At 41.8% G+C, this 14222-nt stretch overlaps 1 protein-coding gene across 2 annotated transcripts in view; it reads left to right on the top strand.

Annotated features, from left to right (window-relative positions):
• EFCAB11 (EF-hand calcium binding domain 11) overlaps positions 1-13745 on the top strand; it is a 161679-nt gene extending 147934 nt beyond the window's left edge. The window contains exon 7 of one of the 2 annotated variants that reach the window (XR_004271626.1): positions 13543-13615. Coding sequence is in view for 1 of the 2 variants with exons in the window: in XM_032287164.1 (XP_032143055.1) it covers positions 13543-13624 (82 nt within the window). In the remaining variant the exon portion in view is untranslated. Of the gene's footprint in view, positions 1-13542 lie in introns of both variants that reach the window. The other variant, XM_032287164.1, reaches the window with a different exon arrangement.
• Positions 13746-14222: the final 477 nt, after the last annotated feature.

Consider the following 14222-nt stretch of genomic DNA (forward strand, 5'->3'; position numbering starts at 1 on the left):
CACCACAGTCACCCATCTTGGGAGTAATGCTTAGTGCTGGGCAGGGGGAGAGAGGCTGGACAGGGTCGGGGAACGAGGATGTCATACACAGTTTGTAAGACCTCCGTCACAGTATGCTCCTTTTCCTTATCCCATCTCCATACCAACTTTGAGAGTGATTACAGGGATAGGAAACACATTCTGTTTTCTAACTGTTTGATGAAGAAGCACTTCCAGGCTTGAGTCCTCAAATGTCCCCTCTGAACTTTCACTTGTCCCTTTGTTTTCATTCCAGGATTTGATTGTTTTGGCCATATACACACTCCACATGCATTTCATCGTTTTCTGCTAAATGATTGTATGTGGCCCTCTGAACCTTCAGCTCTTTAGACTGAAATTCTCTTGTTAAAAGCCCTTCTGGTCACTCCATTTGGTGTGACTTTTTTATTGTGAGTGGGCTCCATTAATAGAGTGCTTTTGATAATTTGAGGGAATTGTTTCATTATGAAATGTTAGTCTTTTTTTTTTTTTTGTTGTTGTATATTCTTGTCCGCAGACCCAGAGGTTTTAAATGCTAGGAGCATGTTGTAAATGAAAACATAAATAATTTATCATAGTCATGCTGAACTAAGGCCAAATTTCCTATGGGCTCAGTGATGCACGTTGCATCAGTGAGAAATGGGCTGAGATGTAAAATCTTATTTTCCCAAATGGATTATTGAAAACCAAAGTACAAGCTGTTAAAAAAATCCTCATTTTTATATAAATTCCTGCCCTCTCATTTAATGGGGAAAAAAAAATCTATCTTCACAAAATTTGAAAACAGTTTTTCTTTAACCAAGATATATAGAGTAAATTACTTACAGGTAAGTATTTGCTAACACCATATGAGAGTATCTTTCAGGATCTGGCCATGTCGCAACCCCTAGGGTGATTGTAAGGTCCTATACAGGCCTTTGAAATATCAGGCTTTTAATTAGATGGGCGATGGCTAGTCTTTGTTCCTATATCATTATATTATTAACATTCCATTGCCAGGACTCCCAGTTGCATCTCATTGCAAGGGAGGCTGGGAAATGTAGTGTAGCTACGTTCCCCGGAAGAGAGGGAAGTAAATTTTGTGGAACACAAAGCAGGCTCTGCCATGGAGTCAAACTCCACCCATCCCCAAATGGGTAGACAATTATCCCAGCTCCTTTTCCTGCCAACCTATTTCATCCCCACTCATGTGAATTGCCTTGTTTGATTTTTGCAGAATTCATATATATACATATTTCTGGACATTATTCTTATTCATTGATTCCTGAGTAACAATCACACTGTTTTAATTACTGAATTGAGGATTTATTTGTTTTGTTTTGATAACATTATTGTTTTTTAAATATTTTGAATTTTAAGGCTTTTTCCAGAAAACTTTGATTTATCAAATTTCCCAAAGAAAGTAAACAAAAATCTCTACAGTCCTTCTAGCACATATTATTTTTTAAAATCCCACTGAAAAACATTATACTATTAAAGAAAATAAGCATTATTTGACAATTGGTATTTTCTGACTCTGAGGAAGTATGCTTTTTAAAAAGCAAGCTTCCGTCTAAACAATGGCTAACAATGTAATTAGGAGGGCATTTACAAATGGCTGGATATTTATAGTTCACATTTCAACTTCAACTCTATTTGTTGCATTAGCAAAATGAAACTCATTAAGCTTTATCCTTTTAGTCTATCTCTCCAAGACTCTGAACCCACTAATACTCAGCTTTCTTGTATGGAAGTATGTAATCTTTCCTGCATTACACTTGAAAGTTCAGCTCATTCCTAAACCTCCAGTCAAGGAGATGAACTTGTTGCTTTCAGAGAGGCCACATCTGTGCACTGAACCATTATGCCATCTGTTAAAGTGGTCAGAGTTCATTTTATTGCCTCCTTTGTGGAAGGACTTGTACTGTAAAAAGCCTGTGTTATTGAAAACATAATTTTCTTCATCATTATGCTTTCTTTCTAGCCAGATCATAACCTGCTAGAAATCTATTGAGCGTAGAGTGAAAAGCTCTTCAGAATAGCTGTTCTTAAGAGATTAAATGATTGCCATCTCTGTCCCATTTCTTTTATCTCATAATCAAGTTCAAGATGCTACTGGGTATCTCGGCTGGAGTGATTATATATTTGAAATAGAAATGGCTTAATTTCCATTCATATTTCACATTGTTGATGGCAGGGTCTTTTTTCTTTACATTTACATATGCTTATTGTTCCTTATAACTGTCCACAGAGTCAAAGGTTCAAACTAGTTTTTTTTTTTTTTTTTTAATGCTAAAAATGGCTAACAGACGTTGGGTTGCATTTTCTATTTTTCTGCATACAAAGATACTAGTTGTAGAACTAAGATCCAGCTTAGATTCATCAAAATTGAGAACTGGACCATATCTTAGCAATCATCTGGCCCAGCCATTCAGCCCGACAAGTGAGGAGCTTCAAAGTCAGAGCAGTTGAGAAACTTGCCCAAGGCTCAGCAGCAGCCTATCTGAGCAGAGAGCTCCATCCTGGGAGGTTTCTGCTGGACCACACTGTCTCCCCGCCATATTCAGACTGGGCTTGTAGTACTTGAACATTTACCGCATGGCGGGGAAGACTGGAAGATCTTAGCAACTCAGAAGTATAGGAAACAGATGTGTTATGATTAATTCAAAGATGTTCACTTTGATTTTTGCTCTTTATCCTGAAAGCTGTATAATCTGTGCTGTTTTCTTACATTGCCATTTCTCTTCCAGAGAATCAAAGTTAGAAACACAATTCTATCCCTGTTTATTAGCAGCTCTGTTAAAACACTTGATAGAGAGGAATATCAAATTATTTCCTGGAAATATTGTCCAAGACCTTGGGCTATATGTTGATTGCATTTATCCACATGTCTACAAATAGTCAATAATCTGAAATGATGTACTGAAATTTTATTTTCTTCCTTTTAAAATATTTCTAGCTGTCAATGAGATTCCTCATAAAAATGAGTCATTATTTATGATTAATCACTTTGGCAAGCTGTGACTGCATTTCACATCCATTTTCCTTTTTTTCTTGGACTGGAGAATTCATTCCATCACTTGTTAGGGAAAATATATATTAGTCCTCTCAACAACCTCTTCAGCACATTGAGAATCACAATTAAGGCACCATAAACAGAACTTTTTGTTGGATACAGCAAGCAAGTAACTTAGAATGCAGAGCTGAGGAGACTAATCCAAAATCTTGAGCTAGCATCCAAGGAGAAATCTAAATTATTTAGGATTTCTTTAAAATGGAATAATCATTTCAAAAATACTATGTTCATTGAGTATCTGCTGTCTGTCCACCAAGTTCCAGATATTGCAAGATTTGGAAAATATTTCAGATAGGATACTTTGTATATCAGGATGCTTTCATTTGCAAGTGGCAGAAAATCCATTTCAGACTGCCTTAAACAACACAGGGAATTTAATGGGTCAGTGACTAAGAGTCTTGACATAGGGGAGGCTTCAGGCATGGTTTGTTTAGGCTCCAGCTCACTGTGCTGTTGTCTTAACTCTTTCCCTCATTGTACATAGCTCCAGTCTCAAGCCGGTAATTAACACTTAAAAGCCTGTGCTCAAATTATTCAATCAGTGTACCACTGGAGACAAGAACTGTTGTGGAAATTGCACCCTTATGGTAGGAAAAGGCTGTTGGAATAGCAAGCCTCACCTCTGCATCTCAGATGTCCACATTGAAAGAGCTTCTCCTTTCTCAACTTGCAAACAAAATTCCCAGGCTTCATTATGTTTGTACCAATTCTTTACCAATCATAGTGGCCAGGAGAGGAATGACATGTATTAACTGGTTGAAGCCAATCAATCCTTGAGCCTGTGGTGAGGAGAGTGGGATTACAGTCATTGGTTAAGGCCAGTGAGATCCCACTTCTAGAGCTTGGGGCGGGGATGTGTTCCCCCACAATCACGCAGCTGCTGCATGGCACAGAGCAGGTAGGATGGATGTTGGGGAAGAAACCAACAATGTCCATGGAATTGTTAGGCTAGTAAACTGAGCTGAGAGCTAATGAGGCCAGTGTTTTGCCTGGCTTATGTCATTCTTTATTCCTGGCCTGATCGGGACATCTTCTTACCCTTCACAGTTCATCCTAAACAGCCAAGTCTGCCACTTGCTTATGGTCAGATCCTAACTATACCTCTGCATCCAAAAGGGCCCTATGAGAATCTCCTATTCAGGAATACATTGTCCTCACTCTGAAGGAATAATTAAAGTCCAATAATACTACTATTAATAAGACATGTATATTAAAGAGTACAAAGAAGACGGCTGTGGTGTTTTCTTCTGGTTAACTCTGGCATTTTAATTGCTTGGAACTTCAAACTTCAGAGCTCTTCTTAAAGGCAATATTTAATTTCCTCCTAAAAAGTATTTTGCAAATAGAGGAATACTCTGATCTCTTTCAAATAGTGAGCTATCTTCTACTTGAATAAGAATCTGATATGACATGCTATTGCCGATGGCAATTTAAATGCTCTGTGTGAAGTTTCATCTCTCAAAATAAACTTTCTATTGTGTCTTACCCTGGGTTCTTCTTGAAAGCAGAGCCTGATGAGGGCTTGTGTGTGGATTTTTGTGAAACAGAATGAAGGAATGCAAGTATCTGTCACCAAATTCATTACTGCTGTGAGCAATTGGAGCGTGATCCCCCCAGAACCTCCCATGAGCCAAGAGAATGACCTCGGAGTTGTTGTCTACATGAAGCACAGAGGCAGAGAGCCATTATCCCCTGGTCCTCATGCCTCATTGGTCAAAGGGTGCCTGATCGGTGCTCTGTGCGTTCATTGGTCAAGGGATGCTAACTGCTCTGCTCTACCCACATGTGTACTAGGATGCAGAGGTGAGGCTTGGTATTGCAACGGCCTTTTCCTACCATAAGGGTGCAGTCTCTACAAGAGTCCTGTGCTACTCTGGTACATTGATTAAATAATTTGTGCACAAGCTTTTAAGTGTTAATTAGCAGCCTGAAACTGGAGCCTTGCACAGTGAAGGAAAGAGTCAGAGAACAGCAGAGTGAGCTGGAGTATAGACTGGTCAAGGGCTGCTACCTGCTCTGTGCCTCCTGAAGAAGAAGGCCTTAACTCCTTCTTTTTCTTTTCTTTTCTTTTTGGAGACGGAGTCTCACTCTGTCACTCAGGCTGGAGTGCAGTGGTGTGATCTCAACTCACCGCAACCTCTACCTCCCAGGTTCAAGCAATTCTTCTGCCTCAGCATCCCAAGTAGCTGGAACTACAAGCGTGCGCCACCACAGCTGGCTAATTTTTGTATTTTTAGTAGAGACAAAATTTCACCATATTGGCTAGGCTGGTCTTGAACTCCTGACCTTGTGATTTGCCCACCTCAGCCTCCCAAAGTGCTGGGATTACAGGCTTGAGCTACCACACCCAGCCAACGCCTTCTTTTTCATGCTTCCACATTGGGAGTGGGGGTTGCCGCCCGAGGTGTCAGAGCAGTCCCAAACAGCAAAAGATACTGGGGCTGGCTCTGGTGAGGCTCTCCCAGCAATGGCTGGAGTCAAAGAAGGTCGCACAGTTTGTGGGGAGGGCACAAAGGGAGCCCAGTACACATCGAAGGGAATGCAGCGCATCTGCCAAAGTCATGTAGGAGCCTAGAAAAGACCAGAAATCATCTGCATAACTCTTTAGTCTTGCCTGCGTATCCGAACGGCTTTTCTTAACACATGTCTTTAAAAAGGTAAAATTAATAAACACATTACCAGCTGAATTGCTATAGAGCCCTGCAGGACTCTCATCAACAAAGAGGCAAGCACGCCAGTGGGAAGAACCAGCGGGCTCCTCAGAAGAGAAGGCTGCTTGCGGGAGAGGCTGTCATCATTACATCTTCAATTGGCGGGTCCTCTCATCCCCAGCAGGGGCTCCTTGCTTGGAGGGTAATTTTTACTCTCACTGTTCAGTCAGTATGACAGCTTTGTCCCTAATGTAATGGCAGTTTTGACTTGGTTTAAATCATTCCATAAAGAATCAAAGAGAAAAAGATGCTTCCTCCCTTTTCCCCCAACCCAAAAATTCCACTAAGGAAACTTTTCTCATTTAAATTTTGGCCTCCACATTAAATTGCTCATTCACGTTTCAGGTAAATCAAATACGGCATCAACTTTCAAAACCTCATGTGATTATCACAGTGATTCAAAATAATTACTATCTGTCAGTGCTTTTGTTGGGAACACAGATATGTCTGGCACCGGCCCTGTTACCACCAGCAAGAGTTTGCGTCTCCAGTGGGGTCTTCCCTGGGCTCATTTCAAAACCTTTGAGTGTTGAGACAATCATCTGAATGATCTGTCTGAGAAACATGTACCTCGGCTGACCCTGAAATCACTTGTTTAAAAAAAAAAAAAGTATTTAAAGCTAAAACAATTATGTTAGTAAGCGTAGATTCAGCTGGAATGTTCCAAAGGATTGCCTTAAACTGTGATTCCTCTGGCTCAGTGGTTCTCAACTGGGAATGACTGTGTCCCCCCAAGGGACACGGCAATTTCTGGAGACATTTTTGGCTGTCACGATTGGGCTTCAGGGGTGGGAGAGGATCCTACCAACATCTAGCAGGTAGAGGCCAGGGATGCTGCTAAACATCCTCAATGCCCACGACAGCCCCCACTCTGCTATATCAGAGCATTGTCTGGTCCAAGATATCGATTGTGCTGATGTTGAGAAGCCCAGCTCTAGCTGTTGTGGATTTATACAATTTGAAATAAGGTCAATTGTTTGGAAAATTCAGACTAAAAAGAAAAAATATTCTTTCAGTTGAAAAAGACATAAGTAATATTAAAGAATATCTCTTTTTTTGAGACAGAGTCTCACTCTGTCGCCCAGGCTGGAGTGCAGTGGTGTGATCTCGGCTCACTGCAACCTCCACCTCCTGGGTTCAAGCAATCCTCCTGCCTCAGCCTCCCGAGTAGCTGGGACTACAGACATGTGCTGCCATTCCCAACTAATTTTTTGTATTTTTAGTAGAGACAGGGTTTCACAGTGTTAGCTAGGATGGTCTCGATCTCCTGACCTCATGATCCACCCGTCTTGGCCTCCCAAAGTGCTATGATTACAGGCAGGAGCCACCGCGCCTGGCCAAGAATATCTTAAGACAGAATTACCCATAACCCTACCACCTTCATAAGACAGGTTTCTGTATAGCATATAACCTTCAGCTTCTGCCCAAAAGAATATACATGTTTATAAAATTGCAATTGTGAGGCCGAGCGGGGTGGCTAACGCCTGTAATCCCAACACTGTGGGAGGCTGAGGCAGGTGGATCACGAGGTCAGGAGTTTGAGACCAGCCTGACCAATATGCAAAACCCCATCTCTACTGAAAATACAAAAAATTAGCCGGATGTGGTGGTGCATGCCTGTAATCCCAGCTACTCAGGAGGCTGAGGCAGGAGAACTGCTTGAACCTGGGAGGCAGAAGTTGCAGTTAACTGAGATCAGGCCACTGCCCTCCAGCCTGTGTGACAGAGCAGAACTCCATCTCTAAATTAATTAATTAATTAATTAAAATAAAAAAATAAAAACATTGCAATTATGATGCATATACCATCCTGTATTCTCATTCCCACTTAAAAATATCACTTTCATAGTCTTTGTGTCATTTTAATAGGGAAGAGTCCGTTGTTTTGATGTAATAAAATTCATTTAAACTATTCCTTTTTCTTTCTTTCCTTCATTTTTTTTCTTTAAGTAACCTGGGTAAAAGCTAGTACTCTACTTTGAAATCTGGCTTCAGAGACTTTGACGTGGAGTACTCTTGAATGATTTTACAAGAAAAATGATTTTCCAGGAAATAACCACTTTCAGAACAAAATTGTTGTCAACATTTTCATATAAGAAACATTTACTGCTTGTGAGACACATTGAGTATTTACATTTTTTAAATTTAAAAAACCCTAGGTTTTCCTTCAGAATGTATTAGAGCAACGTTCCCACCCTTTATTAATGATCTTGATAAAAGATTCCCGGTGTAAAACCCTGGCTCCTTCAGGGTCCAGACCTCTTGGCTCTGAGTCAGGGAAGCATCCAGACTGGGCTATTGAAGCCCACACAGCACCACCAGAAAGAGAGATTAGAATCTCATGTAACAAATCTGGATGTGAGAGAGAAAAATGCTAAAGTTTGTGCTGATGAAAGTAATTATAGGCACTATGGGGTTTTTTGTGGGTTTTTTTTTTTTTTTTTTTTTTTTTTTTTGAGACAGAGTCTTGCTCTGTCTCCAGGCTGGGGCGCAGTGGTGCGATCTCTGCTCGCTGCGGCCTCCACCTCCCGGGTTCAATCAATTCTCATACCTCATCCTCCCAAGTAGCTGGGATTACAGGTGTGCATCACCACACCCAGCTCATTTTTGTATTTTTAGTAGACACGGGGTTTCACCATGTTGGCCAGGCTGGTCTCAAACTCCTGACCTCCAGTAATCTACCCGCCTCAGCCTTCCAAAGTGCTAGGATTACAGATGTAAGCCACCACACCTGACCTATAACCACTTTTTAATACAATGAATCAAAATATTTGTCCTTTAACATATTTTTAAAGTGTTGGAATTCAGATGAATGGACTGAGTCTAGTTCTGCAAATTCGGAATGTATCCTGTTGTCACCTGAGGTCTTCCGGTACTTCAAAGTTGATATAGTATTGCCTGGAACTTCCATTCTACACCTGGGGGGTTATGAAGCACTTCCCAAGATTCTTGCAAATTCTTGGAAGGCTTATGGCTCTGAGTTCTCATTTCTTTGAAAGAATTCAGTGGATGGATCATCCTGCCATTCCCCGCTTGCTTTTCCTTCTGTCTGCTGCACCTTCAGACACAGCTCATCTCCTAACTCAATCTTCAACCCCTGACTCAACACAGACACCCCAAAGTCACCATCCCCCCAGTGTGTGTGTGCCTAGCACACCCCTTGGTGAAGATAGAGGAGAGATCAGAACAAGTAATACAAACAATTTGGAAACACATAGGAAACACAACAGTTAATTGAAGGACTTTTGATCACCACCTCATTGGGAAATTTCGTGACTGTTGTCATATGGCATCCCCCTGTGCCTGTACCCTCACTTGTCTTGGCTTGTCATCTCCTTCCAGATGGCTCTAAATTGTTCATACCAAGTAATACAGAGCAATTCTGCTTTTTTTTTTTTTTTTTTTTTTTTTTTTTGAGATGGGACCTGGCTCTGTCACCCAGGCTGGAGTGTAGTGGCACAATCTTGGCTCACTGTAGCCTCTGTCTCCCAGGCTCAAACGATTCTCCTGCCTCAGCCTCTTGAGTACCTGGGATTACAGGCAGGTGCCACCATGCCTGGCTAATTTTTGTATTTTTAATAGAGATGGGGTTTCACCATGTTGGCCAGGATGGTCTCAAACTCCTGACATCAAGTGATCCACCCACCTCAGCCTCCCAAAGTGCTTGGATTACAGGCGTGAGCCACTGTACCCATCCCAGTTCTGCTCTCTTGAGTCCCTACTCCCAAAATCAATTCCGGATCTTCCTTTTGCATCTCAAAAACAAACCAAAAAAGCCTTTAATTTCACTGGACCTACATTTCTAGAAGCTGTTATTGTTAATAGCAATTAATTCCCCTCTTTTACATCTGCATAAACTTTAATTCCTTTGAAAAGCCATTTCTGAGGTAAAAGGCTGTGTCTGTGTCTGCACCTATATCCCTGTGTCTGGTAAAAAGGCAGCTGCTCGTCTGGATTGAAGTGCGTGGTCTTTGACTATGGGGTGGGTTACACTCACGTGTACCCAGTGTTCTGCAGTGGTTCTCAATTCCCGGCTTCTTAACTCTTAAACTGTTCAGCCTGACATTCAAGGGGTTCCCTCCCCCCACTGCCCCATGTTTTGAGCCTCATTTTTCAAAGCTTGTCTCTCATATGGTCTTGTCTGTACCTAGTCTGTGTTTTGCAAAATGTGGTCGAGCATAAAAACCATAACCGACTGACTTATGGGTCCCTGAATGATGGGTCTGAGGTGTTTCTCAGGCGTTTTTATTTGTTTATTTTTATTTATTTCTTTGTTTATTTATGAGACTGAGTCTCACTCTGTCGCCCAGGCTGCAGTGCAGTGGCGTGATCTTGGCTCATTGCAACCTCCACCTCCCCGGTTCAAGCGATTCTCTTGCCTCAGCCTCCCGAGTTCCTGGGATTACAGGAACCCGCCAGCACACCTGACTAATTATTGTATTTTTAGTAGAGACGGGGTTTCACCATGTTAGCCCGGCTGGTCTCGAACTCCTGACCTCAGTTGATCCTGCCTGGGCCTCCCAAAGTGCTGGGATTACAGGTGTGAGCCACCACGCCCGGCCTCAGGCACTTTTAGACTTGGTAAAGACAGTGAGGTGATAGTTTCTTTCTTTGCTCCCCTAGTACCTCCCAGGATGTAATAGATTTTCTATACCATTACCAACTATTTCCTCAGATTCATTTATTCCACAAATTCATTCATTCAGCATTCATCCTCTGCTGTGGGCTAAGACCTGGGGCTACAGCAGCAAACAAACCAAGGGTCTTGCCCTCTTAAAGTTTCTTTCTAGTCAGGGTAGGGGGTGGCTGAAGTTTTTAGTGCCAAAGGTATGTTGTTGACACCAAAACAACTGCATTCTAGTTTCAAAACTAGAGCAAACTCATGTTAGGGTTGAATGCTGTAACAGAAACAAGGAGGCTTTTTACCTACTGACATTTCCTTCATCTCCGCAGCCAGTCACCCATTCTCTCCACCACACACCTGTTCTCTGTCACAGTGATTTGAGTGTGGGTGCTATGAGAACTTCCTTCTTCAGAACAATTCTGTCTGCAATGGAAAATAGTGTTCTTAGACTTTAAAATAATAGCACTGAACTTGAATTTCCTCTGCACTCTTTGTGAGGTGACCAGACCTGCTTGCATATATGTGATGACAACAAAAAGTCAAAAGACAAAGTATTTCAGCATGTCTCATTTGAAATATAAATTTAAAAATATAGGCCGAGCATGGTGGCTCACACCTGTAATCCTAGCACTTTGGGAGGCTGAGGCAGGTGAGGTAAGAGTTCGAGACCAGCCTAGCCAACGTGGAGAAACCCCGTCTCTACTAAAAATATAAAATTAGCTGGGCATGGTGGTGCATGCCTGTAACTCCAGCTACTTGGGAGGCTGAGGCAAGAGAATCGCTTGAACCTGGGAGGCAGAGGTTGCAGTGAGCCAAAATCACACCATTGCACTCTAGCCTAGGCAACAAAAGGGAAACTCCATCTCAAAATAAAAGGTAAATGATGCCTCACCATTCATTATATGAGTAAAATGCCACCCCAAATGTTATGAATAGACTTTCCAGTTTTAACAGTTCTTGGCTATACTATGTTCATTTTATGATGGAAAGCTCTGGCAAAGACAGCAAGAAAAATTAGAGTTAATACAATAACAGGCGGGGCCCAGTGGCTCATGCCTATAGTCTCAGCACTTTGGGAGGCCGAGGCAAGGGGATGTCTTGAGCTCAAGAGTTTGAGACCAGCCTGGCCAACGTAGTGAAACCCTACCTCTTCTTTAAAAAAAAAATTAAAAAATTGACTGGATGTAATGGTATATGCCTGTAGTCTTAGCTACTTGGGAGGCTGAGGTGAGAGGATTGCTTGAGCCAAGGAGGTGGAGATTGCAGTGAGTCGAGATTGCCCCACTGCGCTTCGGGCTGGGTGACAGAGGGAAACTCCATCTAAAAAAAATAAAATAAAAACAGTTAATACAATAACAATGAAGGTCATTTACTGAGAAACTCAAGCAAAGGAATTCACTTCCCTACAAGCATTCAGCATCTCAATAAGTGAATAAACACACTCGCGTGCACACACAATATTATCAGAAGCAGTTTATTCTAAACACTATTTTTCTAGGTTATTCACTTAACTCACTCTCTGAGATTTATAGTTCAACACTACCAGTTCAGAGTGGAAAGAAGAAAAGGCCTTTTATCTAATCCAATTCCTTGGGAAAAAATACTTAGGCAATATTAAGAATCTTCAATTATCAGGCCGGGCGCGGTGGCTCAAGCCTGTAATCCCAGCACTTTGGGAGGCCGAGGCGGGTGGATCACGAGGTCAAGAGATCGAGACCATCCTGGTCAACATGGTGAAACCCCGTCTCTACTAAAAATACAAAAAATTAGCTGGGCATGGTGGCGCGTGCCTGTAATCCCAGCTACTCAGGAGGCTGAGGCAGGAGAATTGCCTGAACCCAGGAGGCGGAGGTTGCGGTGAGCCGAGATCGCGCCATTGCACTCCAGCCTGGGTAACAAGAGCGAAACTCCATCTCAAAAAAAAAAAAAAAAAAAAAAAAAAGAATCTTCAATTATCTAATTTAATAAAAGGGATGATTTATATTCTGTAGTTAGTAACATGATACTGATTATTTCTAATCCCTTGGAAGAGATCTGACACTATGCTTTTGGTCCTGTGTAGCATGAAATCATCATGTATATTTTACCAAAAGAAGTAACAAGAATAATGGCCTCTGCAGTCTGAAATCATTTTATATGAACACACTGCAACATGGTTTTGCCCTGGGGCAGAGAAGTAGGGATTTTTCTCTACTTCAAAAGAATGAAAAATTATCATCACTCTATCCAGAACCATTATAGACTTCAGAGACTTTGGCATGAAATATTCAGAAAGTTTATTTTAGAATTCAATATTTTAAAAGCCTGCTTTAAAACTATTACAGTGATTAGTGGCTCTCTTGCTTGGGCCAGTCTTTGCGTTAAAAAGTCCTATGTCATGGTTGATATGAATTTGATGTTTGAACAAAATATAATGGGCATCACCCGCAGAAGCTATGTGTAAGGCCTTGTTTTAGAATGCCCCCCAATGAGGAGTTGAGACCACTACTCATCAGTTATGCCTTCAAACACACTTTTTTAAAAAAATTGAGATGGAGTCTCTCTGTGTTGCTCAGGCTGTAGTGCAGTGGTGTGATCTTGGCCAACTGCAACCTCTGCCTCCCGATTTAAGTGATTCTCCTGCTTCAGCCTCCCAAGTAGCTGGGATTACAGGCGCCCGCCATCAAACCTGGCTAATTTTTGTATTTTTAGTGGAGGCAGGGTTTCCCCATGTTGGCCAGGCTGTCTGGAACTCCTTACCCCAGGTGATCCGCCCGCCTCAGCCTCCCAAAATGCTGTGATTTCGGGAGCGAGCCACCATATCTGGCCTGCATGTGTTTTTGATATATCACAGAAAGATACATGTAGGATAACTAGAAAGAGCCATTTCTTTTTTTCTTATATAATCTGTGCATTTGGCTTCATCCCTTTAAATATGCAGAATATATTATTTCTGTAGGTTTTAATTAATGCCCTTTCTTTCCTGCAAACCTTTATTATCAATGAAAAAAAGTAGGCATCAATCTCAGCTTTCAAGTAGGTAAAATAGGTTCCTCTCTCACACAGACAAACAAAGAAATAAAGATCCTAATGTGCTCTTAATACATAGGTGTCAACAAGAATAATGTGTAAATGACTTTTTGTTTCATTTTCCAGGGAAGTAGATCGAGACTCAGATGGTCACGTCAGCTTTAGAGACTTTGAATATGCCATCAACTATGGACAGAAGGAAGCCTAACTATTGTGAGCTACTTTTGGCAACTCTGGGGAGATCAATAGATTATAATGTCAGCAGACTCTGCTCTACTATATTAATGATGTCATGCTACAGACTAATTAAACTTTTAAAAAAATTTTAATTTTGTGGGTACATAGTAGGTGTATATCTATACACACACACACATATATGGGTTACAGGACATACTTTGGCACAGGCATGCAATAAGTAATTGACTAAACTTTTAATCATAATTTTTGGATGCTCATGATGGACTTGCATCTCAGAACCCTGGAGGAGGTCACTGCCAGGGTCGTCTTCTGTGTGTCCAGCAGCCCTGATCAGGTGTCTGTTGCAAGAGCTGGGGCTGGCACTGGCACTGGTGGTCCCCTTCCTCTTCACTCTTCTCTCCCGCAGCCTCTCCACACTGCAGGCCAGGGTGCCCCATTCACTTACCTCATTGTCCTCACCATCCCACCTTGGGTCCCTGAATCTCATCAGCTCCTAATATCTGCAGAGGGGCAGCCTTTCCTGCCAATGGTGCCAGTTTCCTTCATTGGCTCAACATTGGTTGAACAAATAATAGCACCTACACATACTGAGTACTTACTATGTTCCA

Source organism: Sapajus apella, unplaced genomic scaffold (genome assembly GCF_009761245.1).
Source record: "Sapajus apella isolate SASKATOON/1434 unplaced genomic scaffold, GSC_monkey_1.0 scaffold20, whole genome shotgun sequence".
Taxonomy (NCBI): Eukaryota; Metazoa; Chordata; class Mammalia; order Primates; family Cebidae; genus Sapajus; species Sapajus apella.